Source organism: Procambarus clarkii, chromosome 17 (assembly GCF_040958095.1).
Source record: "Procambarus clarkii isolate CNS0578487 chromosome 17, FALCON_Pclarkii_2.0, whole genome shotgun sequence".
NCBI lineage: Eukaryota > Metazoa > Arthropoda > Malacostraca > Decapoda > Cambaridae > Procambarus > Procambarus clarkii.
Genome location: NC_091166.1, coordinates 38,438,191 through 38,464,217, shown reverse-complemented (window position 1 = coordinate 38,464,217; position 26,027 = coordinate 38,438,191). Strand labels below are relative to the sequence as shown.

Genomic DNA, 26,027 nt, shown 5'->3' with positions numbered 1-26,027 from the left:
TATTCCCAAAGTTGCATCACCGTAGAGGCTCCTTCATTTCCTAGTCTACACATCACTGTTTAAAATCCTCAAGTATTAGGATTTGTCATGTCAGCTCTTCCCCAACAACATAGTAGCACTTTCACTACATTCTGCTTTTTATCATTATGCTCCCCTTAGTGGATACAATGAGGTATTTGTGTCCGTGAAGTTAAATTCACAAATGGCTAGGATACAATGGACGTGGAACAGTGGGTGATGTACACATAACTTGATCAGTGAAGTTAAACATCATCGGAAATGGCAAGTAATTGGATGAGCAGTCATGTGGTCAGCCTCGCTCTTGGCTGGGGGAGGATTTAGATAGTGCCTTACGTGCTTTCTCTTCGTGATAAAGGCACACCAGTATGTGGTGTGGGATGGACATGGGGTGCTTGGAGAGTTATATAGGTGTACCCCTGGCATGGTAGGTGAGAGAGTAGTGAGCTTGGACAACTTGGCGGTGGATAACGGGTGAGTAGAACGTCTCCCCGACCTGCATGGTAGCCTACTGTTTCTCATGAACAAGACGCATCATCTTCGTCATCATGAATGACGAAAGTCTGGAGAGCTCATAGCACAGCATGAGAGCGGCAGAAAAATAGCTAATCAAAGCTTGGGAATAATTAAGCGTACCTTTGGCTTTAAGGAAAAGAAGGTAGTTATTTAACTGTATAAATCTCTGGTGCGGCTTTAACTGGTTTATTGTATCCAAGTATGGAGACCTCATCTTCAGAAAGATATAGTTGCTTTGGAGAAGGTTCAACACCGGCAACACCTGGCAACACCGGGCAACACCGGGCAACAAAAATAATTCCGGAACTAAGTCAGCTCCCATACCAGGAAGGGTTGAGGGCCACAGGGTAACAACACTACAAACCGAGCATGACACCGGATCTAATCGAAACTTTTAAAATACTGAACAAATTTGAGGATGTTGATCTAGACAATTCCTTCAAAAGGTCAGATGTAACACAATCAAGGAGAAGAAGCCGTAAATGCCAAATCTCTGTTGAATTTGAAAATCCAGTTAGAAAACATCATCAAGACACATGTGGGGGCCTTTGACAAGTCACCGGGTTCCTGTTCTCGTCGAGGTCACTAAAGTGTTAGTAGACTTCAGGTAAATTCAGGTATTCGAAGTAAAACAAAATTATTTTATTTATATTTATATATACAAGAGTTCTTACATTCTTGTAAAGCCACTAGCACGCACAGCGTTTCGGGCAGGTCCTTAATCTTAATTTTCCCCGGAATACGACCCGCCAAATCGGTTAACAACCAGGTACCCATTCACTGCTGGGTGAACAGAGGCGTACAGTTAAGGATTGGTGCCCAGTCAATCCTCCCCAGCCAGGACATGAACCCAGGCCAAATCGGTCGCGAAGTAAGGGGCGAGTGTTTTACCACCGCGCCATGGGGACTGCTGAACAGCCCCTCACAATCATGAAGGATGCCAATTTCTCCTGACCTGCCAGGCCTCCTGGTCACCAGGCCGATCTACCAAAGTTCCAACCTGTTGGTGCTTGTAGGTTTATTGATCAGCTCTGTCGCAATCCTGACTATCTATCACAATCCTGGTTATCTGTAACATAATCCTGGAAAGTTTTAACACTTCCACCGTAGACAAGAGTATTGGAATATGGGATACTACTACTGCATGTACCCCTGCCACCACCACTCACAGAGTGAGTATGGGATGACCCTGCCACCACCACTCACAGAGTGAGTATGGGATGACCCTGCCACCACCACTCACAGGATGGTTATGGGATGCCCCTGCATGTACACATTCCACCACCATTCACAGGGTGAGCATGGGATGCCCCTGCATGTACCCCTGCCCCCACCACTCACGGGATGGGTATATGTGGTGCAACATAGCCTAAACTGAACCAAACCTAGAGGCCTCCCAGCCGTAGGAGACGGGTGGGTGAGACTGTACGAGGTGTAAATTTAGTTAAAAGTTTTATGATTAGTGAGGTGGGTATTGGCTCTTGGCCAGTGGTTGTGCCAGACATTAGCTGGCTGTTGGCATGGTTGCTGCCTCTTCTCTCCGTGTCTGTTTTGTTGTCTTGTGGCTGTGTGGTGGGCCGACCAGACGCAGGCCAGAGGTGGAGCCAGGCGCTAGCTGGCCGGACATGGCTGAGGGGGGGAAGAGGAGAGTGTCAGATGAATGAAGGGAGTCACTGCCCTCACTGGGGAGTGGCCACGCGGCCCTCACTGGGAAGTGGCCTCGCGGCCCTCACTGGGGAGTGGCCACGCGGCCCTCACTGGGGAGTGGCCACGCGGCCCTCACTGGGAAGTGGCGACGCGGCCCTCACTGGGGAGTGGCCACGCGGCCCTCACTGGGGAGTGGCCACGCGGCCCTCACTGGGGAGTGGCCACGCGACCCTCAATGGGGAGTGGCGACGCGGCCCCTCACTGGGGAGTGGCGACGCGGCCCTCACTGGGGAGTGGCGACGCGGCCCTCACTGGGGAGTGGCCACGCGGCCACCTGCCATATACAGATCATGAATTAATTATGAAAGTACTGTAACTGGTGCCATGGAAGGAGCGGAAAGCAGAGACTTTTAGCGGGCGAGTGACGAGGTGTGGCGGACACTGCCCTATAGGAAGGAAGGAGGAGGGGCAGCTTATGGCTCTGACACAACAGTTGTAGTGAAGAGGGTGTGAGAAGCGCGGGCGGGACTCATGAGTCCAGAATAAACAAGAGGCTTAAGTCTGGGATGAGGGAGGGGGGGGGGCGCGTCATGAGGAGGGGTGGGGGGTGGATGCAGGGCATCATGTTACTGCCCGTCCAGCTGTTGTGACCCGTGAGATCATTCACCCCTCACTCACGATACTCACTCATCTCTCATGGCACCCTCACCACTCACAACACCCTCATCACTCACAACACCCTCATCACTCACAACACCCTCACCACTCACAACACCCTCATCACTCTCAACACCCTCACCACTCACAACACCCTCACCACTCACAACACCCTCACCACTCACAATACAATCCACAACACCCACATCACGCACAACACCCTCATCACTCACAACACCCTCACCACTCACAACACCCTCACCACTCACAACACCCTCACCACTCACAACACCCTCACCACTCACAACACCTTCATCACTCTCAACACCCTCATCACTCACAACACCCTCACCACTCACAACACCCTCACCACTCACAACACCCTCATCACTCACAACACCCTCACCACTCACAACACCCTCACCACTCACAACACCCTCACCACTCACAACACCCTCACAATACAATCCACAACACCCACATCACGCACAACACCCTCATCACTCACAACACCCTCATCACTCTCAACACCCTCACCACTCACAACACCCTCACCACTCACAAGACCCTCACCACTCACAACACCCTCACCACTCACAACACCCTCACCACTCACAACACCCTCACCACTCACAACACCCTCACAATACAATCCACAACACCCACATCACGCACAACACCCTCATCACTCACAACACCCTCATCACTCACAACACCCTCACCACTCACAACACCCTCACCACTCACAACACCCTCACCACTCACAACACCCTCATCACTCACAACACCCTCACCACTCACAACACCCTCACCACTCTCAACACCCTCACCACTCACAACACCCTCACCACTCACAACACCCTCACCACTCACAACACCCTCACCACTCACAACACCCTCACCACTCACAACACCCTCACCACTCACAACACCCTCACCACTCACAACACCCTCACCACTCACAACACCCTCACCACTCACAACACCCTCACCACTCACAACACCCTCATCACTCTCAACACCCTCACCACTCACAACACCCTCACCACTCTCAACACCCTCACCACTCACAACACCCTCACCACTCACAACACCCTCACCACTCACAACACCCTCACCACTCACAACACCCTCACCACTCACAACACCCTCACCACTCACAACACCCTCACCACTCACAACACCCTCACCACTCACAACACCCTCACCACTCACAACACCCTCACCACTCACAACATCCTCACAATACAATCCACTCTTAACTGACACAAAAGAGAATTAAGCTATGAGAATAGCCTAAGAGAACTAAATCCCATAACCCTGGAGAACTGAAGGACAAGAAACAGAGGGAATATGATCACTACATACAAAATAGTGATTGGAATAGGCAAGGTGGACAAGGACAACCTCGTTAAATTAAGAGATAGTGGGACAAGAGGACGTAAGTAGAAGCTTAAAACACTAATGAATTGAAGAAATGTCAGGAAATACTTTTACCCTGTCCGGGCGAGCAACAACTGGAATGCACTGAGAGAAGTTGTGTAAGCCGCCTCCATCCACATCTTTAAGGCCAGGTTCGAGACAGAATTTGAACATCAAAACAGTTATACTATAACGCAAGGGGTTCAACAAATCTGGTAGGCGGGGCATATTATATAGACCTCCCTCCTCCGTAGACACAGACACATACAATACTCTTATTTCGCTTCTCACAACACCTATCATAACCCATAGCACACGCTACAAAATTCTCAGGGGAATTGACAGGGTACCTTGAAGTTACCTTGAAATGTTTCCGGGGCTTAGAGCCCCCGCGGTCGACAATACAAGCTACAAATTTTGTGAAACGGCTTTAAAGGACTCTTGAGAGAAAAGTGGTGGTTCAGGGAAGTATAGTCACCCGAGGACCCCCATACAGTGTGCTAGGAGCTCATGCTGCGCTTTCCAACTTCACAATCGCCTTTAAATACATGGATGGTGGAATACTTTATATTAATTCAGAAATTGCTCACGACATTTGTGAGACCAAAATTAGAATATGCAGTGGTTGTATGGTTCCCATATGTCAAGAAGCGCATTAATAACAAACTGGAAAAGGTGCAAAGACATGCTACTAAATGACTATTGTGTCTGTCCCTTCCTCCTACCCCTCTTCTCCACTTTCACACCCTCTCTTCTCCACATTTCACTCAACTCTATCCTCCCCCCTTTTCCCTTTCCTTTTCCCCATTCTTCCCTCCTTTCCCCACATTTCATCCGCCCTCTCCCCTCATCATCCCCCTCTCCCTTGTGGAGTTTCCTTTTCCACTAATCAAAGTAATATTTCCCCTTCAATTTTTGTTTTTCTCCTTTGTGATCGTCTGTCCTCACTCCTGGCCCCAGCTGCCCCTCACCCCTCACCCCAGCTGCCCCTCACCCCTCACCCCAGCTGCCCCTCACCCCTCACCCCAGCTGCCCCTCACCCCTCACCCCAGCTGCCCCTCACCCCTCACCCCAGCTGCCCCTCACCCCTCACCCCAGCTGCCCTCACTCCTCACCCCAGCAGCCCTTGCCTGGTGAGAGTGGGGTCCGAGAGAGCGGGGGAGGTGTTGGGGTCGGGTTACAGAGAGGAGGACCTCACCAAGCGTACCCATGTCTGTGCCCCAAGAACATGTGGGACCAGCTGAGTCAGAGTCGTGTGGGTCTCTTGCAATACCCGTCCCCACCACTCTTTACGAATAACTTGTAACATCTGTTCTTACTGCCCATGCGTACCTTGTTAGCTGCTGAGTGCTTCTTATAGTTCACATCCGTCTAGCTGTTCATATGGTTAATATTTACTTCAAAAGTGTTATGGTAGTAATTAAAATGTTGTGAAGAAGAGGAAAGGACAATGGCCACGATCAAGAAGTACATCTGCAGTATACGATGGAAATGTTGTTTACTTGACTTTCCATAGACGTAAACATATAGCCAGGCTTTCAGTTGTGAGTGAAGAACCATCATTATTTTTTTATTAAGTGCACTTACCAATATCACGATCTCAGTACGGCAGTTACTGCAGTTGGACCACTTGCGCTGGTGTTGTCCAATTTACCTGTGCCCCAACATCACCCAGATTTAGGAATGAAGCCTTGTGCCTCTTTATGATAGACTCAGCCCCAGGGCGTGACCTACACTGTGCACAAGAACTACTTAGTAATGGCTGCTCTTGCCTCCTGAGTCCTCCTACAGGAGGGATTTATTGTAGTTGGTGGAAGGTTAATTAACATTGAATTTATCAATGAGGTGTTGTGTGTGGGCGGGTGAGGGTGGGTATGGTAAGGGTAGTGTGGGCGGGTGAGGGTGGGTATGGTAAGGGTAGTGTGGGCGGATGAGGGCGGGTATGGTAAGGATAGTGTGGGCGGATGAGGGCGGGTATGGTAAGGGTAGTGTGGGCGGGTGAGGGTGGGTATGGAAGACACTGACATAGGACACAGTATTAAGGGTGACGTCATATATCACATATATAGGAATATCACATGACGGCAAATAGTTACGAAAAGAATTCTTATGATTTTTTATTCTGAGGTCCAGTGATTGGTGTAAGTTGCTTAAAATAAAATTAAATAAATTCACATTAATTTTCTTGTATGTAATTTTAAACTACAAATTTCACGTTAGAGCTTTAACAGTAGTTTATTAAGAGTTAAAATTTCTCCAGTGCAGGGAGTGTTAATACTGTTAGAGTGAGGGCAGGGAGCCGTGTGGTGGTGACCTGTGTGGTCTGCTATCACAGTGGGTTCGCCCGACCCAGTGCACCAACACTCAGTCGACGACCTCCTTACTGGCGCCCGTCTGCGGTGTCGTTGTCAAGGCTGGTAGTACTCTCCACCACCACCACCAGCCCCACACCACCGTCTGCGGTACAGTTGTCAAGGCTGGTGGTACTCTCCACCACCACCAGCCCCACACCACCGTCTACGGTACAGTTGTCAAGGCTGGTGGTACTCTCCATCACCACCACCAGCCCCACACCACCGTCTACGGTACAGTTGTCAAGGCTGGTGGTACTCTCCACCACCACCAGCCCCACACCACCGTCTACGGTACAGTTGTCAAGGCTGGTGGTACTCTCCACCACCACCAGCCCCACACCACCGTCTACGGTACAGTTGTCAAGGCTGGTGGTACTCTCCATCACCACCAGCCCCACATCACCGTCTACGGTACAGTTGTCAAGGCTGGTGGTACTCTCCATCACCACCACCAGCCCCACACCACCGTCTACGGTACAGTTGTCAAGGCTGGTGGTACTCTCCACCACCACCAGCCCCACACCACCGTCTACGGTACAGTTGTCAAGGCTGGTGGTACTCTCCACCACCACCAGCCCCACACGACCTGCTGTACTGTTGTTGGTACACATATCAACTTACCACTGTTTTCTAAATCGTCAAGGGAAGTTGGGAATTCTTACTGAACTGTTTGGGACGAGTAGTTTGGCATGATTGCTCTCAACATTGGTTGTAGTCTAACTGCTGTTTTCAGTGTTGTTTACACACCTCACAGCTGCTGGTTACTGAGTCGGTCCATCTCGATCATGGTCTCAAATCCATACATATTTCTCCCTTTTCTCTTACTCAAATTTTTACCATGAAGAGTGAATATATTGGGTATCACTCATCATGTGAGTTACGTGCCACCATAAGGACATGTGCAACACCCCCACAGGAAGAACACCCACGCCAGAGTTGCTCATCCTGTCACTTGTATCCAAACGCAGCTGGGATTTACTTTGTCTTTAGTGAATCAAACAAGATTAAGATTTACCACCCCCTTTAAACCTACGTTATCTTGTGGGTGCAAAGCGTGGAAATATCTAAAGAACAGAAACTATATTTAACAAATAATACTTTTCTTACTCAAACAGTTCGAGATTTATTATACTGCTATATTTCTAACGTCTTTTAGACGTACATCTCTCGTGCCACAGATTATGCATCTCTGCCCAGCTCTCGTTTCCATTCTGAGTCTCCGTGGGAGTTTGTGCCCATGACGAATTCTCGCTATTACAGATTTTCCAACTCGGCCACCTCATTTTCGTGCATGATGATTTAGGTTGCCAGTTGTATCTGCATTCTGCCAGCATACAGGTTATCTGATATGTTCTTCTATCCTCCTATCCTCAGTTACCATGTCGCGGCGCTGTTGCCTGATGATGCCCTTAACTTAAAATTAAAATAAAAAAATTCAAATGTTTATTTAGGTAAAGTACATACATACAAAGGGGTGATACAGATATTGATGAATTTATAGATAGAGCTAGTACATACAATGCCTAAAGACACTATTACGCAAAGCGTTTCGGGCAACTTGTAGAAGAGACTTCGGTATGAAATATTATACAACATGCTGGAAGAAATTAGAGCTGGATGTGCTCTTTACAGAGAGTAACGATCCTGAGAAATAACTGAAGATTGAAAGCAATGTCTTGGGGAATCCCTAATTTAGAGTAGTAAAATATGAATATGTGTAGTGTGAGATTTTAAATTAGCTGACTTAGCTTCAACTGAAGAAAATTACATAAAATTGTAGCAGTCTTAGATGAGACTTCTGGTATCAGTCCCCACACACCATTGGTTAAAAATAATAATAAAAACACTGCACTAATCTATTTTTAGGTCTTGCCTCACTAACAACCACTCCACCCTCAGATGATATAAAAACAACTAAATTGGCCAATAAACTATATAGAATATATATCTATATAATGTGTGTATATAATATATGTATTTAATATATATATATCTACTTTGCTAGTATTTTACAGAAGTGTGGAACCGAAACTTTCTAGCTAATTCAGTTTAGTTAGTTTAGTTCATTTATTATGCACCCCATACCCATCTTGTGGGCGGTAGTGGAAAGGGTTACAGAGGCACATAATGGGCTCTGGGACTGAACCCCACAATTCATTTAGCTAAGCAAGTTACAATCTTGATGAGCTAGTTACAAAATTCAAGTATAAGTCGTCACATCAACAATGGGTTCGAGATCGACCACAAGTACAGTTTCTAAATTAAGCAACTGATATATGTGGAGAGCTAGTGTCACAATTGATATGTTTGTCCTGCACACCGCCCCCCATCCAGTGGGCAGCGGTGGATAGGTTACAATCACTTAGTTACTACCTACAGTTAGCAAACTGGGAATATTTGTCTAAAGTTTCTGGTAGCAGATCATTTTGAATTAAATATTGACACATCGTTGGAACATTGGTTATAGAATTGTCTCTGAATTCACGTATCTTTTCGCACTCCATCACATAGTGACGGAGTGTGCGAATAATTTTGTTGACAGTTTACATTTGGTCAGGTCTACATCAGCAGATAATGAGAATTCCCAGAGATACTTGTAACCGAGTCTAAGCCGGGCAGTAGTAACATCTAGAAGTCTGCTGATTTTATTGGATGATCCATAGATGTGTGGCTCCTCTTGCAAGATAGTATGATGATAGATGGAATTACTGGTGTCGATTTCACTTTGCCTCAGACCTACAAGATCTTGTTGAAGTTCTCGGTGTATTGCTGCTCTCAGATTGCTCATTGACAATCCAAGGTTATACTCAACGGCTCCTTTAAAGGCAGATTCTTTGGCTAACTTATCAGCTCTATCATGCATTCGGAGGCCAACATGAGATGTAGACCACATGAAATGGACTCTGTTACCATCCTTAATAATTTTGTTGTATTCGTGTCTGGCTTCGGACACGAGCATGTTACAGTTATGTCTTAAAGAGTTGAGAGTAATTAAGGATGATAAGGAGTCACTTACAATTAATGTATCAAGTTTGGAGACTTGTACACATTTCAGTGCAAGGAGCAAGGCAAATAGTTCGTTCTGAAGGGTCGAGGCCCAGTTGTTTATACGGACTCCCCACTCAAAGTGTAAGCCATCGCCCATTGTCAGAACAAAGGCACTTCCAGCTGCACCCGTGGTGCGGTGTAGGGAACCATTAGAGTATATGATTTGAGAGAGAGAATGCTCTGTGCACAGAGCATCAATATGGCTTAAGGCGTTGAGCTTTGCCTCAAGACGAAGCTTGGGCTGATCTCTAATTTGCTTCTTGGGTGGAAAGGGAGGGATTAAAACTGGAAAGGGTGTAACCTCCCACGGTGCAGGAAAGTGCCGTTGTTGTTTCTCTTGGTACAAATTATGAACCTGATACATTCTGAGTTGAGTTTCAGGTTTAGTTATCCATTTAGAACAATGCTGATCTTCAATAAAGAAATTCTGGAGGGCTTCTGTGCAAGAGTTAGGATGAGTTAGCCTAAGCATTTTTATACCAAATTGACAGTTAATTTCAGTAACACGATCAACAACGCTCGGAATATTAAGTTCCTTTCTCATATTAAGTATCTTTGTTGTACGAGGGCACCCAAGGATTATCCTCAAGGCTTCGTTCTGCAAGTTTTCAAGCCTTCCAAGCTTTCTTTCAGGCATCAAAACAAGCAGAGGTGCAGCATAATCCACTAAAGATCTGATGTATGCAAGGTACATCATTTTGACAATTCTGACATTGGCACCATAGCCTGAGTGATAACCTGCAATAGCCTTGAGAGCTCGGAGCCTCTCTTTATTCTGACGACAGAGTCTGAATACAACAGGACCATACAATGGCACCTCAAGGCCAAGGTATTTGAATCTGTGTACATAGTCAAGCTGGGAGCCATCAGACAGTTGCATCTTGCGAACAGCTCCTCCCTGCCTGGGCGGGCGCCGATTTAGTATCTTTGTTTTCTCTGTTGAGATAACTAAACCTAGGTCCTGACATGAGTCTTATACAGAGTTAAGAGTGTTCTGCGTGTTAGCATATCCAGTGGTGTGTATCATTATATCATCAGCATAGCTAATGATGTGGACGTTGGGATTGCTCGGTACAGAGTTTAACAGCGTGTTTATTAAGATATTAAATAAGGTAGGACTGAGGACACCACCCTGCAGGGTACCTAGTTCAAAGTCTCTTGTTACACTCCTATGCCCCTGGAAAAATACAGATGACTTCCTGTTGGATAAGTAACCCCTGATCCAACAAAGAAGCCGACCACCAATATTCATTCTTGCAAGCTCACTCAAGATAACATGTCTATTTGCAATATCAAAGGCAGACTTGAGATCTAGGAAGGTGGTATATGACTTTTCAGTGTGCAGGGTAATAAATGAATTGTGGGGTTCAGTCCCTGAGCCCATTATGTGCCTCTGTAACCCTTTCCACTACCGCCCACAAGATGGGTATGGGGCGCATAATAAATGAACTAAACTAACTATCTAACTGTACATTCCTTCCATGCATGAAGCCATATATCTGGGGGGATAGCATAGTTTTTATTCTATGGAGGAGACGGTTTAGGACCATTCTCTCGAATGTTTTGCAAATGCAGCTAGTAAGGGAGATTGGGCGGAAAGCATTCTCTTGATTTGGCTTGGGAATTGGAATGATTATACTGTTGGTCCAAAAGATAGGAAGTTCCCTGGTAACATAGCTAATTCAGCTAAGGCAAAATTCCTTTTCGTAGGTATTTACATCACACACATTACATTAAGGTTAGGAAAGTTAAGTTTAGTTATTTACATTAAGGTTAGGAAAAATAGCCTCAGTTTTCAATAAGGAAGGAATGAAACTGTTTTCAACTAGAAATTCTGTTTATTCTCATCATTATTTACGATCTCGTTAAGTCTGTGCTGGCTCTCTTTGCTTGCGCATTTATGGATTTCTGTATTTTGGTCAGCGATACCAAATAAAGATCTTTCGTCAACTTAAACCTAACATATTGAGTTACGAATTACTTACGAATTCGTTTTGCATCTTTTCCAGTCCTCGGAGCATTCTTTCATGTACACGAACAAGCAGGGGCGCTGTATAATCCAAAAAAGATCATGAAGATTTCATAATTTTTACAATTCTGATATTTGCTGGGAGGTTCTGACAATAATGCTGACAAAAATGGGAGGTATGGATTCATCATATTTGGTCTCTGATTTCTTATTATTTATTAGCCGCCATTTGTACTACCGTATCTATGTATGGAGACTCATCTTCAGGATATATATGTTTTGGAGACAGTACAACACAGCTATAAAAATCATCCCAGAACTATGTCGACTCTCATGGCTAACAACACTGCAAACCCAGCTGGTCGACGACCGGGCCGCGGGGACGCTAAGCCCCGGAAGCACCTCAAGGTAACCTCAAGGTAAGGTCCTTTTATCCGACAATCTGCTGCAAGGTTGATGATGAATAATGAATTATATATCAACAAATAAGTACAATATAAGTTGACAGCAATGATTACACTGGTAAGGATATATGTATTAAGTACTAATATTGGGGAAGTGGGTACTGTAGTACAAGATGAAGTTTGAGTTTGAAGCATGAGGTAGGAAACTATGAGGATGAAATTAGATACTCTTTGGTTTTACTTTTGAATAGGGAATAGGTTGGACAATTTTTTAATTCATCAGGGGGTGAGTTCCAAAGACTGGGTCCTTTTATTTCCATGGAGTGTTTGCACAGATTTAGTTTGACTTTTGGGATATCAAAGATATATTTATTTCTGGTGTTGTGCTCATGGGTTCTATTACACCTGCCAAGGAAACGTTTCAGATCAAGATTAGCATTTAGGAACAAGGTTTTGTACATATAAATAGCACATGAGAATGTGTGGAGTGAGTATGTTTAGCATGTTAAGGGGCCCAGTAATCAAAAAATATTAAAATTGTGAAAACTACTAATAAATGTTTAACAAAATTCCAACTTATTGGCTTCAGCATCATGAAAGTTTCATCCCAATATTGATTTTATTGATTTTAGACATGTTTTTAAAAAAGAACAGCTATTAATTGGAACTGATGGATAATGCAGTAATAAAGAGATGCACCTGTCCGACACTCAAAGAAGAAGATAGTAGTAAGAAGTGTTCACAAAGTGGATATGCAGTTGGTGCCTTTACAGCATTGCTGAGTAATACATAATAAAACAAATAATAATAAGTATGTTATTATGCTCTGTTTTGTTATATATATCATATAAATACAATGCCCAATGTTAATATCTGTTATTTTCACCAGTGTCCACAAATGTATTTTTTTGTCTTCCTTTGTGTATTATCTGATTTTGTTGCAATTTTTACATCCTGTAGAGTGCATACCCGTCCTTAACTATGTCAAGATACTAGAATTTAATTGGTCAACAAATACATCTACATCAAATCTGCCCGAAACGCTTTGCGTAATAGTGGCTTTAGGCATTGTATGTACTAGCTCTATCTATAAAGCCAACAAACTTTGTAAAATCTCTTTATGTATGTACCTTTGCCTAAATAAAAATTATTATTATTATTATTATAAATTATTACATCAGCCACAACTGGCAAAACTTGGTACTTGGACTTTTTTTTTTAGGGGGGGGGGAAGAGGTGATATTTCAGATTTCAAACCATTTTCTTTGTCTCTTTAGGGTTTTTTTTGATAATTAGGGACCAGATTAGGGCTTTATCACTTATATAAAGTATACATACATCCCCTAAATCATTATAATTATCCCTATATCTGTTTTTCTTCATTTTTTCTTTACTTCATTTCAACACATTGATCTACAACTCACATATTCAAGTACGAATAAAAAACCATGTTTATTATAACATACAAGTAAATTAATGAATTAGAACTACCTTATTCATTGTCATTAACTTCAAATTCAATTATCTTTACAACTAGAGTTTCCACTTTGAGTCGGCATCAAAAATCCAGTTTGACCGATTCTCACCATTTTTACATAAAATGGGCACAGTCGTCTGTTCTACAATCCTATTTCATTGTTTTTTCATAAACCTTAAATGTCGAGTTATAAATTTTTGGGTATACAATTTGGCGCATATATCAAATGCCATATTTGACTTTTTTTACAGTAAACTATACTGAATCCTATAATAATAACTAATAAGAATGAAGATTATATGCTCTTCTGAGAGCCTAATAACACCAAATGAACAATTTGTGATATTTAATATTTGATGCTCATTTAAAAATCTTAAATTTTTAATACTTCTACAAATATTTTTCATTTTTTGTTTTTCCACGTTACGTTGGCGGTTATTTAGATAAAGTTGGAGCATGTGCCTAGTAGATTATGTACAAATAATTTGAAAGCGTTTGAGCAAGGTGCAAAATTTCATTTCCTGGCCCCCTTATGGGACTTAAACAATAGTGAAGCGTGTTGTCTGAAGAGAGTTATAGTTCCGATAGATTTTTGTAGAGTGATGATGGGCTCTAGATAATTTGCAGTGGTCGAATCCCATGCACAGATACCGTATGCAAGCGGTATAAATTACCCCAGTGCAATGCGAAGAGCAGAATGAGGGAACAATCTATGTTGGAAAATATACCAACCATTTAAGACTTTTGGCTGCGTTATGTGGGTGCTGAAGTTGAGTCGTGTCTATGTATAGGCTATGTATAACTTTTCCCCCTTATTTTTTTTGACAATGTTAACATTGTAACCTGAAGTTGAATTTCAGTTGGCAATTTACTACCAAATAAAATATAGTACATTAGGCCTTATCTATGTTCAGCGAGTTTGTTGGTAGACATCCACGAGTGGATTAATTCATTATCGACAATATTTGGCAAGTTTGGGTCAGAATAGAGGAAAGGTAGTATTGTCAGCAAATAGTATAGGTTTAAGTGTTACAAACATTTAGCAAATCATTGATATAAGAAATAAAGGGCCCCAAGATGCTGCCCTGTGGCATTCCTACTGTCAATGGTAGATAGGGGGGGGGGGTCAAGTTATTGATGGCTACATAATGGTGCATCACCAAGAAAAAGGAACTAATTATCCAGAGCTAGGCCTCTGATACCATGGTAAAGTTTAAGAGATTTATGTTTTATGATTATGATTTACAATATCAAAGGCTTTTCACAGGTCAATAAAGAGGCCAATTGGGAACTTTATTCTGACAAGGGCTTTATGGATTATATTGAGCAGCCTAATAATGACATTGGCATCCATTCCCAAAGAGAGTACCAAACTGGTAGGGATTTAATAATGTCAAGTTTTTCAAAGTAGAAATAGAGCAGTCAGTAAGCGATTTTTCAAATATTTTTGAAAATAAGTATCAAAAAGAAGGCACCAAACCAGGAAGGTTATGTAGCACCATCAAATGAAAATTTTTGAAAGCATCAGTAGATTTGATATTGGTCTGTAATTTAGGTCAGCTGTCTTGCCCCTTTTGAAATGGCCTCACTCTTGCTTTGAGGATATCGGTAAAAATAAGACAGATTTGTTGAATAGCAGCGCTATGGGTAGAGCAGGGGGAGGGGGACCCCCCCCCAACACTCATACCAAAGACTTTCACTAATATGTTCCCAGCTGTGGTTTGAATTAGTGATTGCGATTGATTGTGAATGATTGTGATTGAAATGATTGAATTACGAATGTCTGTCGGGCTGACTGGCAAGATGAGTAGTGATAGGATAGCTGCTGATGCGACTTGGTGACATCTGTCTGGGTCTTTAGTAATTTTCTGGCAAGGTCGACACCAATTTACAGAAAGCAGATATTGAATTCGGTTGCAAGTGTGTAACCATCTTTGGAGATTTTTATCCATTTCTAATAATTATTATCCAGGTATCCAAGGATAGATCACCTTCAGTGTTCACCTGACCCAATACTAGATTTCAGACTTGGGCAAAAATTTTGTCGAATTAATTCAGTCAAAATCTACACGTGTGCTGGGACTACCAGGCTATGCACTAGGAGTAAGCACAGTCAGAACCTAAAGAAAAGCATTCTCTGCCACATGTGGGATAGTACGAGATGGAGCGAAGAATGGCATTGAGCAGGGCAAGTTTATAGCAGTAAAAGGACAAATTTAACATGAAAGCAAGAGAGACAAAGGTAGTAGCAAGTTTCCAGTAAGGTCTTAAAATGAAACTTGCCCCATTTTTTTCCCCGATAAGGCAATTCTTGAAGTTTTAGAGGTAAAGGTCACTCTTTCCCCACCAACCCAGGTATATTAAAGTGCAGAAAGATCACCTTTTAGTATGGCAAGTGAATGCAAGTCAGTCTACCATAATTTAACAACAAAAAATTGTGCACTTTGTGGATGCATTTGGTCCAAGGAGAATATGGAGGAGGAATTTACAAGGACATGCCAGAAGAGTAGTCTTTTGGCCTATATGCAAGGAGAATTGGCCAATTCTGGGTGGATGATTGATGTACACTTTAAATTCTGTATCCACTCTACAATTGTTAAATATTGGGCAGCAAGGAGAAGGGTGTACAGCAGCTGTGGCCACAAAATTACCAAGATGTAGATGGCAGAATTTAAGAAAGAAAAAATTGCCTAGAGGGTCTTCCTAGTTTGGTAAGGAGGGAGAGATGGTGGCAGGGACAGGACAATGCATGGGACATGTAATGAGGAAGCGAGAGATTTTTAGTCCAGAGAAAGAATCTCCAATCTGTGGCAGTCATCAAAAGGTAGCACCAAGCTGGGAAGACTAGCACCATCTGTCCATTATCTTTAATAATCTAAATATTAAAGACTATACTAAAGAATAGAAGAATAAAGAAGAATACTAAAATACTAAAGAATAAAGAAGACTATATTAAAGAATATTAAAGACTTTACGAGAAAAAGAGATGGTGTGCAGTTTGTTAGTTTTAACAAAGCCCACGACCTTGCCAACATTCACAGAACATGACTGGGCAGATTGCCAAACTAACTTTTTTTTTAAGGGGGAGAGGGGACGTGTGAAACAGAACAAGTAAAATGGCCTTGGCTGCAAGTTTGACAACTCCAATGTGGTTGAGAATCTACCAAAATTTCATTGGGTGATGTCTGATAGAAATAAAGAAGCATTTTATTTCTGGCACATTTTAGATAATTTAATAGAGGTAGACAAGGCACAAGGGCAGAACCAGAATACACCACACTATTACTCATGTGATCAGGATATTACTCTATTTTTTTTTTCTTTGTAAACATTTTAATAGAATCGTTTCCCCTCAGCAAGGGCAAGTTTATAGTCAAAAGTAAAGTTAATTAATGAACTATGGCAACAAGCCAAGTCTAGGATGCAACTGTCAATATTCTATTGATAAATGCCCAAACAGCAAGTTGTATACTAAACCACATTAGGTTGCAGCTGTGCATCTGGGAACCAGCTATAATCTGTGCATAATGTAGAGCAACAGCATCATTTGGATTGATGGCAGATTGGTTGAACTGTAGGTGCATACATGGTGTTGTCGGTTCAGCATATTTCCAAGCATTGTCCCACACCTAGAATGAAGAGTCAACTTTGTATAAAAATGCAGGTATTAAAGTACAGGTATATTTTAAACTTCACTAAAGGGAATGGTTTATGCAAGACTTTAGGAACTTTTATGAACTCATTTCTTGATTGAGAAAAAATGCACTTGTACAGTGGTAATTTTGAAGCACACCATTTAACCTTACCAGGTACTGGGTGTGTCAGTGTTTAAGGAGAAGGCTGGAAAAAAAGTTGCATAGTTAAGCGTAAACAACTTTAGTAATAATTAAGCCAGTCTGGCAAGTCATATGGAAGGGATACCACCTTTACTGGGTATCTATAGACATGTACACAGGAGGCAGAGTCTTATAGCAGGTACTATTAAGAAAATAGCATCAAAATATTTTAACAATTAAAGTTGCCAAACTGAAATTTGGAAACAATCAAGCCACATCAATCTGTGATATTTGTAGATGTTCAGTAACCCCTTTCCCATCTTGGTAGGAAAAATATTAAGAGGGCAGTCTACTCTCTAGGCCTATGAATTTAAACCAACATTGAATAGCCAATTTTAGGGCATTTGGAAAATATAAAATTGGCAAGTCACATGGACAATAATACACTGAACTTTGAATCAAGAAAGGTGGGGAGGGAAGAAGAAGAAAAAAAAAAAAAGTTGTGTTCAACATACCTTTTCACAGAAGTTCCGGGCTGTCCTATAGATTTCTTTAAATGTTTGACAGGTAGAATTTACGGGGCAGTAATTTGTCAAGCAGCTTCCTTTTGTTGGGCAATCACCCGTCATATTCAACCACCTGAAATTGTTGGTCCAATTGTCTGTGCAAGTGACATCGTTGGCACACGCAGTAAACCAAAGCTCACAATCAATGGCACACAGAGGGACTCCCCAGTATCTTTCCCGCCGCCACGAGCGATTTTCCTGCAGGGAAAATTTATTTAACGTTGCAAAAGGAACTAGCGAGCCAAATCTTACATATCTAGACAAATTTATTTTTTGGTAAAAAAAAAGTAAAAAAAAAAAAGCCACTATGCCATTTAAATGCTTAGGGGAAGTCACTTTCAGAATACCAAAATAAAAACTTTATAAAATAGCCTTTTAAGTTTTGCACAATGTTAAATTTTTAATGATTAAAAATAATTGTTTAAACATGTTCAAGTTATTAATTAAAACAAGGCAGAAACCCTAGTTAAATAAAAGTCCTTTAAAATATAGAATTTAGACGTTCTGCAATACTTACCGACACGACCCATGGGCCAACATTGGGTGAACATTTGTAAAAGCAGTGATCGAGCATGAAATGCCGTTTACATTCCGAGGACATGGACTCTACTCGAGAACAGTGGTCATAATTGAAGTTGTAAGGACTAGACTCGTGAATAAGTCTAGTAGTATTCTCTGTACAGCAGGACCTATTCTTCCACTGATGACACTAAAAAAATCAAATATAAAAAGAGGTACTTTCTGTTAAGCAATTTATCATTTAGGTAGAAAGGATATCAAGTTTGACTACTGTCAAAAGCTCTTTACAGCTAAAAGCATATTTTTGAAGGCTTCAGATTTTTTTTTTAATCTACTGTAGTGACAATATTGTACATTAAAAAGCAAGACGTTAAAAGAAATTATCCATACCGTAGTAAACAGACTGCCTTCTGGTCCTGGTGCACTTTAGTGATGTTTAAAATCTATACAAGTGTTTATTAAGAGTATCTACATCTCTCGACTTCTGAGCCATGGTCATGGTCACGACCAACGTTAAGCAGAACATTCTAGGACAAAGATAAAAAACTAGGTAAAAGTCATCTATTGAAGTTTCTGGACTAGCTTGTCAAGGACAAACTAGTATGTCTATAGACCTTACACAGTATACAAAATCAACCAAAATAAACTTTAGTATAGCAAATGACTAAGTACAGTACATGTCTCGCACTCTCCGGAGCACATTATTAAGGTTCGAGCACATGCCAAGGACTTTACTTTCAAGTAGACGACATACCAGATTTAAGTAAATTCAAGTTGTCCTAACTAGTGTATATTCAAGACCTTTGTTTACACACTAAGTGCAAAAGTTCAATTAGTTTTAAGTTTTTTTTAACCTAGTAATAGTTATGGACTTCTAGGTAGTATAGCAAACTTTTACACTTTCAGGTTATAAAAAGGTAATTTTGCTTTCAAATTAAAGTAAACAAAATGTTATTTTCAACAGCAACAATCTAGGGTTTATACTTTACCATAGGACCATTTGTTAGTCAAAGTTACGAAATTCACATCAATTTTGAGACATTAAAGATTTTTTGGTAGAGAAATAGTTTAATCAATAGTTCACAGCATCAATATTTTGCTAGCATTCTCTGGGGAGGAATAAGACGACTTAATAAATAATGGCCAGTCAAGGTTTAGACCATAGATGCACAGATTCAAGAAGTGGATTAAAAGGTTGTCAACGATTAGGAACACCACGATTTAATTAACAATAGAACGCTTCACTCTATTTCTCTTTGTACTTTATTTGAAGTCTGAAAATTATATGGGAAAGCTGTGGCAGTGTGAGGTGCAAAGTTTGATGGCAATACTTTGGCCATGTTTGAGAACAGATTTTCAAAGTCTGGAGAAAAAAAAGAGTAACTCTAGACAAGCCGCCGGCTTTCTGGGCCATGTCGAGACTACTAGAGATGGTGGCTCCCTTGGGGAAGTCCTTTCTACACCAATACCACAAAGTTTCCCCCAAACGAATATAAAACCCAATTGTATCGCCAAGACACCGCGGACACCATACAACGAATCTCAAAGACATCAAGCAATTTGAAACCACACCTCCCCGCCGCCTTTCATTACCTGACGAAGGTCAAGGGAGTGTGACGGAAAGCTGCCATCATTAACACCGGTAGTGTAGAGGGGACACCGGTGGTGTAGAGGTGGAGGGGAGAGTGATGGTGTGATCGTGGTGGGGAGCCCCTCGTCGCCTCGCTGTCTCGCTCACTCGAGCTTCGAACACACTATGGTCGGCCTCGAGGGGGACTGGTCAAGTCGTCTGAATTTTGTAACTAGCTCATCAAGATTGTAACTTGCTTAGCTAAATGAATTGTGGGGTTTAGTCCCTGAGTCCATTATGTGCCTCTGTAACCCTTTTCACTACCGCCCACAAGATGGGTATGGGGTGCATAATAAATGAACTAAACTAAACAAGTCGTCTACTGTAATTTCGGATACCGGGCTAGAAACAACTTCGTTCACTGAGAAATTTGTACTTCCAAACCAATTTGTTCGTATATGCGCTGGTTTGTGTTCGCTGCTGTTCTCGTCTGAATAAATACATAACACTTCATCATATAATTATTAGCGCTTCCATTAACAATGCTTAGCGCACTGTTTGTATTACTTTGTTTGTTAACAAAGCGCTCTCGTATCAGAGAAGGGAAGGGAAGAGAACTCTCAGGGGGGAAAGCGCTGTAACGTACGGTTATGTTACGTTGTTGGGTACATTAGATACAGTGTTTAGTTAGTTTCATATTTATTTAGTAGTCCTAGATACAGCAGTGTCGTAGACGTTGAGACGGGGCTTGGAGCAGAGCAGAGAGCTGAGTGTGGCCGGAGTCGCGGAGCTCTATGTGGGAGAGCGTTGTAGCTCGATGAGGTCGTAGTCTGCTGTCTGCTCTGTGTCGAGGCTGTAGCATCTTGGGTCGATTAGAACTGTACACGTCGAGTGCTACATTGTTGACTTGAAATTGTACTGCTTTGCTATTCGATTGATTGATTGATGATAAAGATTAAGCCACCCAAGAAGTGGCACGAGTATGAATAGCCTGTAAGTGGTGGCCCTTTTGAGCCATTACCAGTATTAAGAGCTGATACTGGAGATCTGTGGAGGTGCGACTGCACCCTGCGTGACGGGAGATGTCTCCCGAGGTTTGCTATTCTCAAATCGCTTGCTTATATACGGTGACTACACCTCACAATAAGATAGGAGGGCAGAAACCGTTACCTGTAAATAGGGATAGGATTATAGCTTGTGTAATTAGTGCTAATTAGTTATGCCATTAAGATGATGAGATAATGGAGCAAGTATAAGGCTTACTCGCTACAGCGGTGAAGCCTCACTTTGATTATTGACTCCAAGCATTGAAACCTCATTATCATAAGATACCCCCTCGGTACCCCTACTCAAATCTCTGAATATGTTAGACATTAAGTCACTGCACATTCTCTCATGTGTATTATACATATATAAAACGCTAAACTATAATGCCAATCCCGATCTCAAAAGCTTCATAGAAGGATGTAACAGAACCCATGAGCACCACACCAGAAATAAATACAGTTTTGATATTCCTAGAGTACGACTTAATCAAACTAGAAATGCTCTACAAATCAAGGGGCCCAGAATGTGGAATGACCTTCCCAACCATGTTAAAGACTGTACCTCTCTCAACCAGTTTAAGTTAAAAACGAAGCTATACCTAATAAATTCCACACCCACCACTTGGTCCGGGAGACATCTCCCGTCACGCAGGGTGCAGTCGCGCCTCCACAGATCTCCAGTATCAGCTCTTGATACTGGTAATGGCTCAAAAGGGCCACCACTTACGAGCTATTCATGCCCGTGCCACCTTTTGGGTGGCTTCATCTTCATCTTAACACATTCACAAGGGAGACATCTCCCGTCATGCAGGGTGCATTCGCACCTCCACAGATCTCCAGTATCAGCTCTTGATACTGGTAATGGCTTAAAAGGGCCACCACTTACGGGCTATTCATGCCCGTGCCACCTTTTGGGTGGCTTAATCTTCATCAATCAATCAATCAGACATTTCACACACCACCATTTGGTCACCACTTGGTCCGGGAGACATCTCCCGTCACGCAGGGTGCAGTTGCGCCTCCACAGATCTCCAGTATCATCTTTTGATACTGGTAATGGCTCGAAAGGGCCACCACTTACGGGCTATTCATGCCCGTGCCACCTCTTGGGTGGCTTCATCTTCATCAATCAATCTAATAAATACCCTGTAACCTACCTTACCCTTCTATTGTCAACCAATGTCTGTTTTTTTAAAGAGCGCTGTCGACATAATTGTATTTGTGCGGCTTTTTCATCTATGTTTTCATTTCTTGTTTTCATTCTACTCATTATGCTCAATTAGTATTAAGCTTGTCATTTAAGTTTATCATGCCCGAAACGCTTTGCGTTATAGTGGCTTTAGGCATTGCATGTACTAGCTCTACCTATAAGTCAACCATTCTTTGTAAAAATTTATTGTATGTATGTACCTTACCTAAATAAACATTTTATTTTATTTTATTTTTTTATTTTTTATTTTAAGATATAGTTTCACCGAAGAAAGTTCAACACCGGCCGATATAAATATCCCAGAACTAAGTCAACTCTCATACCAAGAATGGTTAAGGGCCACAGAGCTAACCTTATTTACTTATTTATTTATATACAAGATGGTATAACCACACTGCAAACCACGCATGACAGAGCGGATTTCACCGAAACGTTTAAAACACTGAATAATTTGGAGGATGTTGAACCAGACAACTTCTTCAAGATGTCAGATGCAACACAAACAAGGAACAACGGTTTCAAGCTTAACAAACCTCAATGTAGGTCTGAAAACAGGAGCTGCTTTTTAACCCACAGGGTTATAAACCCATGGAACTACCTACCCGCCGAAGCCGTAAATGTCAAAACACTGTTGAATTTTAAGATCTAGCGTGAAAAAAATCATCAAAATAAATGGGGGGACCTTTGACAGGCCGCCGGCTTCTAACAAGAAGCGGCTTCCTGTCTTCGTCGAGGCCACTAGTGTTAGTGAATCATAAGAACATAAGAACAAGGTAACTGCAGAAGACCTATTGGCCCATACGAGGCAGCTCCTATCTATAACCACCCAATCCCACTCATATACATGTCCAACCCGCGCTTGAAACAATCGAGGGACCCCACCTCCACCACGTTACGCGGTAATTGGTTCCACAAATCAACAATCCTGTTACCGAATCAGTATTTACCCAAGTCTTTCCTAAATCTAAACTTATCCAATTTATACCCATTGTTTCGTGTTCTGTCTTGTGTTGATACTTTTTTAGTTAGTTAGTTTAGTTCATTTATTATGCACCCCATACCCATCTTGTGGGTGGTAGTGGAAAGGGCATGTAATGGCTGTTATCCCCTTTGTTATGTCCATTCATCCACTTGTAAACCTCTATCATGTCACCCCTAACTCTTCGCCCTTCCAGTGAATGCAACTTAAGCTTTGTTAATCTTTCTTCATATGAAAGATTTCTAATTTGGGGAATTAACTTAGTCATCCTACGCTGGACACGTTCAAGTGAATTTATATCCATTCTATAATACGGCGACCAAAACTGAACTGCATAATCTAAATGGGACCTAACCAGAGCAAGATATAACTGAAGAACAACACCAGGTGTCTTGTTACTAACGCTTCGATTAATAAATCCCAGTGTCCTATTTGCCTTATTACGAACATTCAGGCATTGATCATTTTGTTTTAAATTCTTACTAATCATATCTCCCAGATCCCTTTCGCAATCCGACTTCGCAATCTCAACACCATCAAGCTCGTATCTTGTAACTCTATCATCATTACCTAGCCCCAGAACTTTACATTTATCAGCATTAAACTGCAGACTCGGGTAAATTCAGGTAAAATATAAAAGTATATCTAACTCGTTTTCTTTGAAACGGTCTGAATAATTTGATTTCTGCAAATGAAATTTATCTGAGGGGTCACTGACATATATTGGTCTCGACGAAAGAAAGGATTAGTAGAAATTCTAAGAGAATCAAATAGTTTCCGACTTTCATATTATTTCACCTGTCAGCTAATGATATTAGGTGAACATGCTTGTGCTTTAATTTTATTTAGTAGCCCCTCATATATAATATGGTATTAATAGTAGAAGTAGTACATTGTACTACCTAAGCTTTTAATCAAAACAAAATGCATAAATTCACTACACAATTGAGGTTCTAATTTGCGTCTTATTTCATTGTAAAAGGAGTTAATTTCCAAACAGGGTTGTATAAATAAATCTTATCTTATCTTTGCATTCAATTTTGTACGGTAATTTTTCAAACTTAAAATGTAAATAGCTATATATATATACCCCCTCTAAATGAAAAATGGCCTAATTTAACATATGTGCTAAAAATATTAACATAAATAATTCGTTTGTTAGATAACAAGATATTCATAGCAATAAGGTTTCTTGGAATGGCCTATAATGCACGCAAATACGAGTTTACGCACTTATAGGTAGTACGCCTGGAATTTCAAAATGGCGTTCAAACGGCGGTTGGTCGTTGAAGGGTCAGCCGGTCAGTACCGTCGGTGCCGCCAATGCGACAACATGTACTGCTGATTCCGACATCAGCAACATTGCTCCAGGTAAGAGTGATAATTCTTTTTGACATATTTATATCTTATATATACACAGTATATAGAATTATATAATATAATGGGGTTTCGCGTATGGAGTTTTGCTTCGAACAATGCCTATCAATGTTAGTTTAGTTCGTTTATTATGCACCCCATACCCATCTTGTGGGGGTACCTTGAGGTGCTTCCGGGGCTTAGTGCCCCCGCGGCCCGGTCGTCGACCAGGCCTCCTGGTTGCTGGACTGATCAACCAGGCTGTTGGACGCGGCTGCTCGCAGCCTGATGTATGCGTCACAGCCTGGTTGATCAGGTATCCTTTGGAGGTGCTTATCCAGTTCTCTCTTGAACACTGTGAGGGGTCGGCCAGTTATGCCCCTTATGTGTAGTGGAAGCGTGTTGAACAGTCTCGGGTCTCTGATGTTGATAGTTCTCTCTGAGTACCTGTTGTACCTCTGCTGGGCGGTAGTGGAAAGGGTTACAGAGGCACATAATGGGCTCAGGGATTGAACCCCACAATTCATTTAGCTAAGCAAGTTACAATCTTGATGAGCTAGTTACAAAATTCAATATAAGTTGTCACATAAACAATGGGTTCGAGATCGACCTCAAGTACAGGTTCTAAATTAAGCACCTGACATATGTGGAGAGCTAGTGTCACAATTTATGTTTGTCCTGCACACCGCCCCCCATCCAGTGGGCAGCGGTGGATAGGTTACAATCACTCGGTTACTACCTACAGTTAGCAGACTGGGGATATTTGGCTAAAATTTCTGGTAGCAGATCAGGTCCCCCATTTGTTCAGATTTTTTTTCAAATTGGATTTTACAATTCAAGTGTTGTTATTTACTGCTTTAGCAGATAGGCGGTTCCATGGGTTTATAACCCTGTGGGTGAAAATATAGCTTATGTTTTCAGTCCTACACTGCGGCTTGTTGGACTTGAAACCGTTGTTCCTTGTTTGTGTTCCATCTGACCTTTTGAAGTTGTTCTCTGGATCCATATCTTCGAAACTGTTCAATATTTTAATAGGCAGGCGATGAGTCACAATAACGTGGCTGAAGTATGTTGACCAGACCACACACTAGAAGTTGAAGGGACGACGAGTTTCGGTCCGTCCTGGACCATTCTCAAGTCGATTCAAGTCGATATTTTAATAGTTTCGGTGAGATCCATCCTGGCATGCCTAGTTTGCAGTGTTGTTAGCCCTGTGACCCTCAACCGTTCATGGTATGAAACTAGACCTCATTCTGCAATTATTTTTGTCGCCTGGTGTTCAATTTTCTCCATGAAAGGTTGGGCGCGGGGTGGGTTCTCTGTCGGCCTCCAAGTGGGTTCTCTGTCGGGCTCCAAGTGGGTTCTCTGTCGGGCTCCAAGTGGGTTCTCTGTCGGGCTCCAAGTGGGTTCTCTGTCGGGCTCCAAGTGGGTTCTCTGTCGGGCCCCAAGTGGGTTCTCTGTCGGGCCCCAAGTGGGTTCTCTGTCGGGCCCCA

The 26,027-nt window shown here is 42.1% G+C and overlaps 1 protein-coding gene across 1 annotated transcript; it reads right to left on the bottom strand.

Annotated features, from left to right (window-relative positions):
• Window positions 1–12,189: 12,189 nt before the first annotated feature.
• Window positions 12,190–25,540, bottom strand: LOC123772396 (folate receptor gamma-like). The gene is made up of 5 exons (XM_069326148.1): window positions 25,462–25,540; window positions 19,967–20,106; window positions 18,372–18,563; window positions 17,804–18,052; window positions 12,190–17,141 (listed from the first exon to the last, which is right to left on the bottom strand). The coding sequence occupies exons 1-5, from the start codon at window positions 25,538–25,540 to the stop codon at window positions 16,929–16,931; spliced, it is 873 nt and encodes a 290-aa protein (XP_069182249.1). The 3' UTR covers window positions 12,190–16,928.
• Between the last annotated feature and the right edge of the window lie 487 nt (window positions 25,541–26,027).

Excerpts from the sequence above, each read along its gene's own strand:
- LOC123772396 (XM_069326148.1), bottom strand. The coding sequence starts at position 25,540 with ATGGATCCAGAGAACAACTTCAAAAGGTCAGATGGAACACAAACAAGG. Across the intron at positions 18,564-19,966 it reads ACTCCCTTGACCTTCGTCAG|TGTCATCAGTGGAAGAATAG; the intron begins GTAATGAAAGGC and ends TGATTTTTTTAG. Across the intron at positions 18,053-18,371 it reads TTGGCCCATGGGTCGTGTCG|GAAAATCGCTCGTGGCGGCG; the intron begins GTAAGTATTGCA and ends TTTTCCCTGCAG.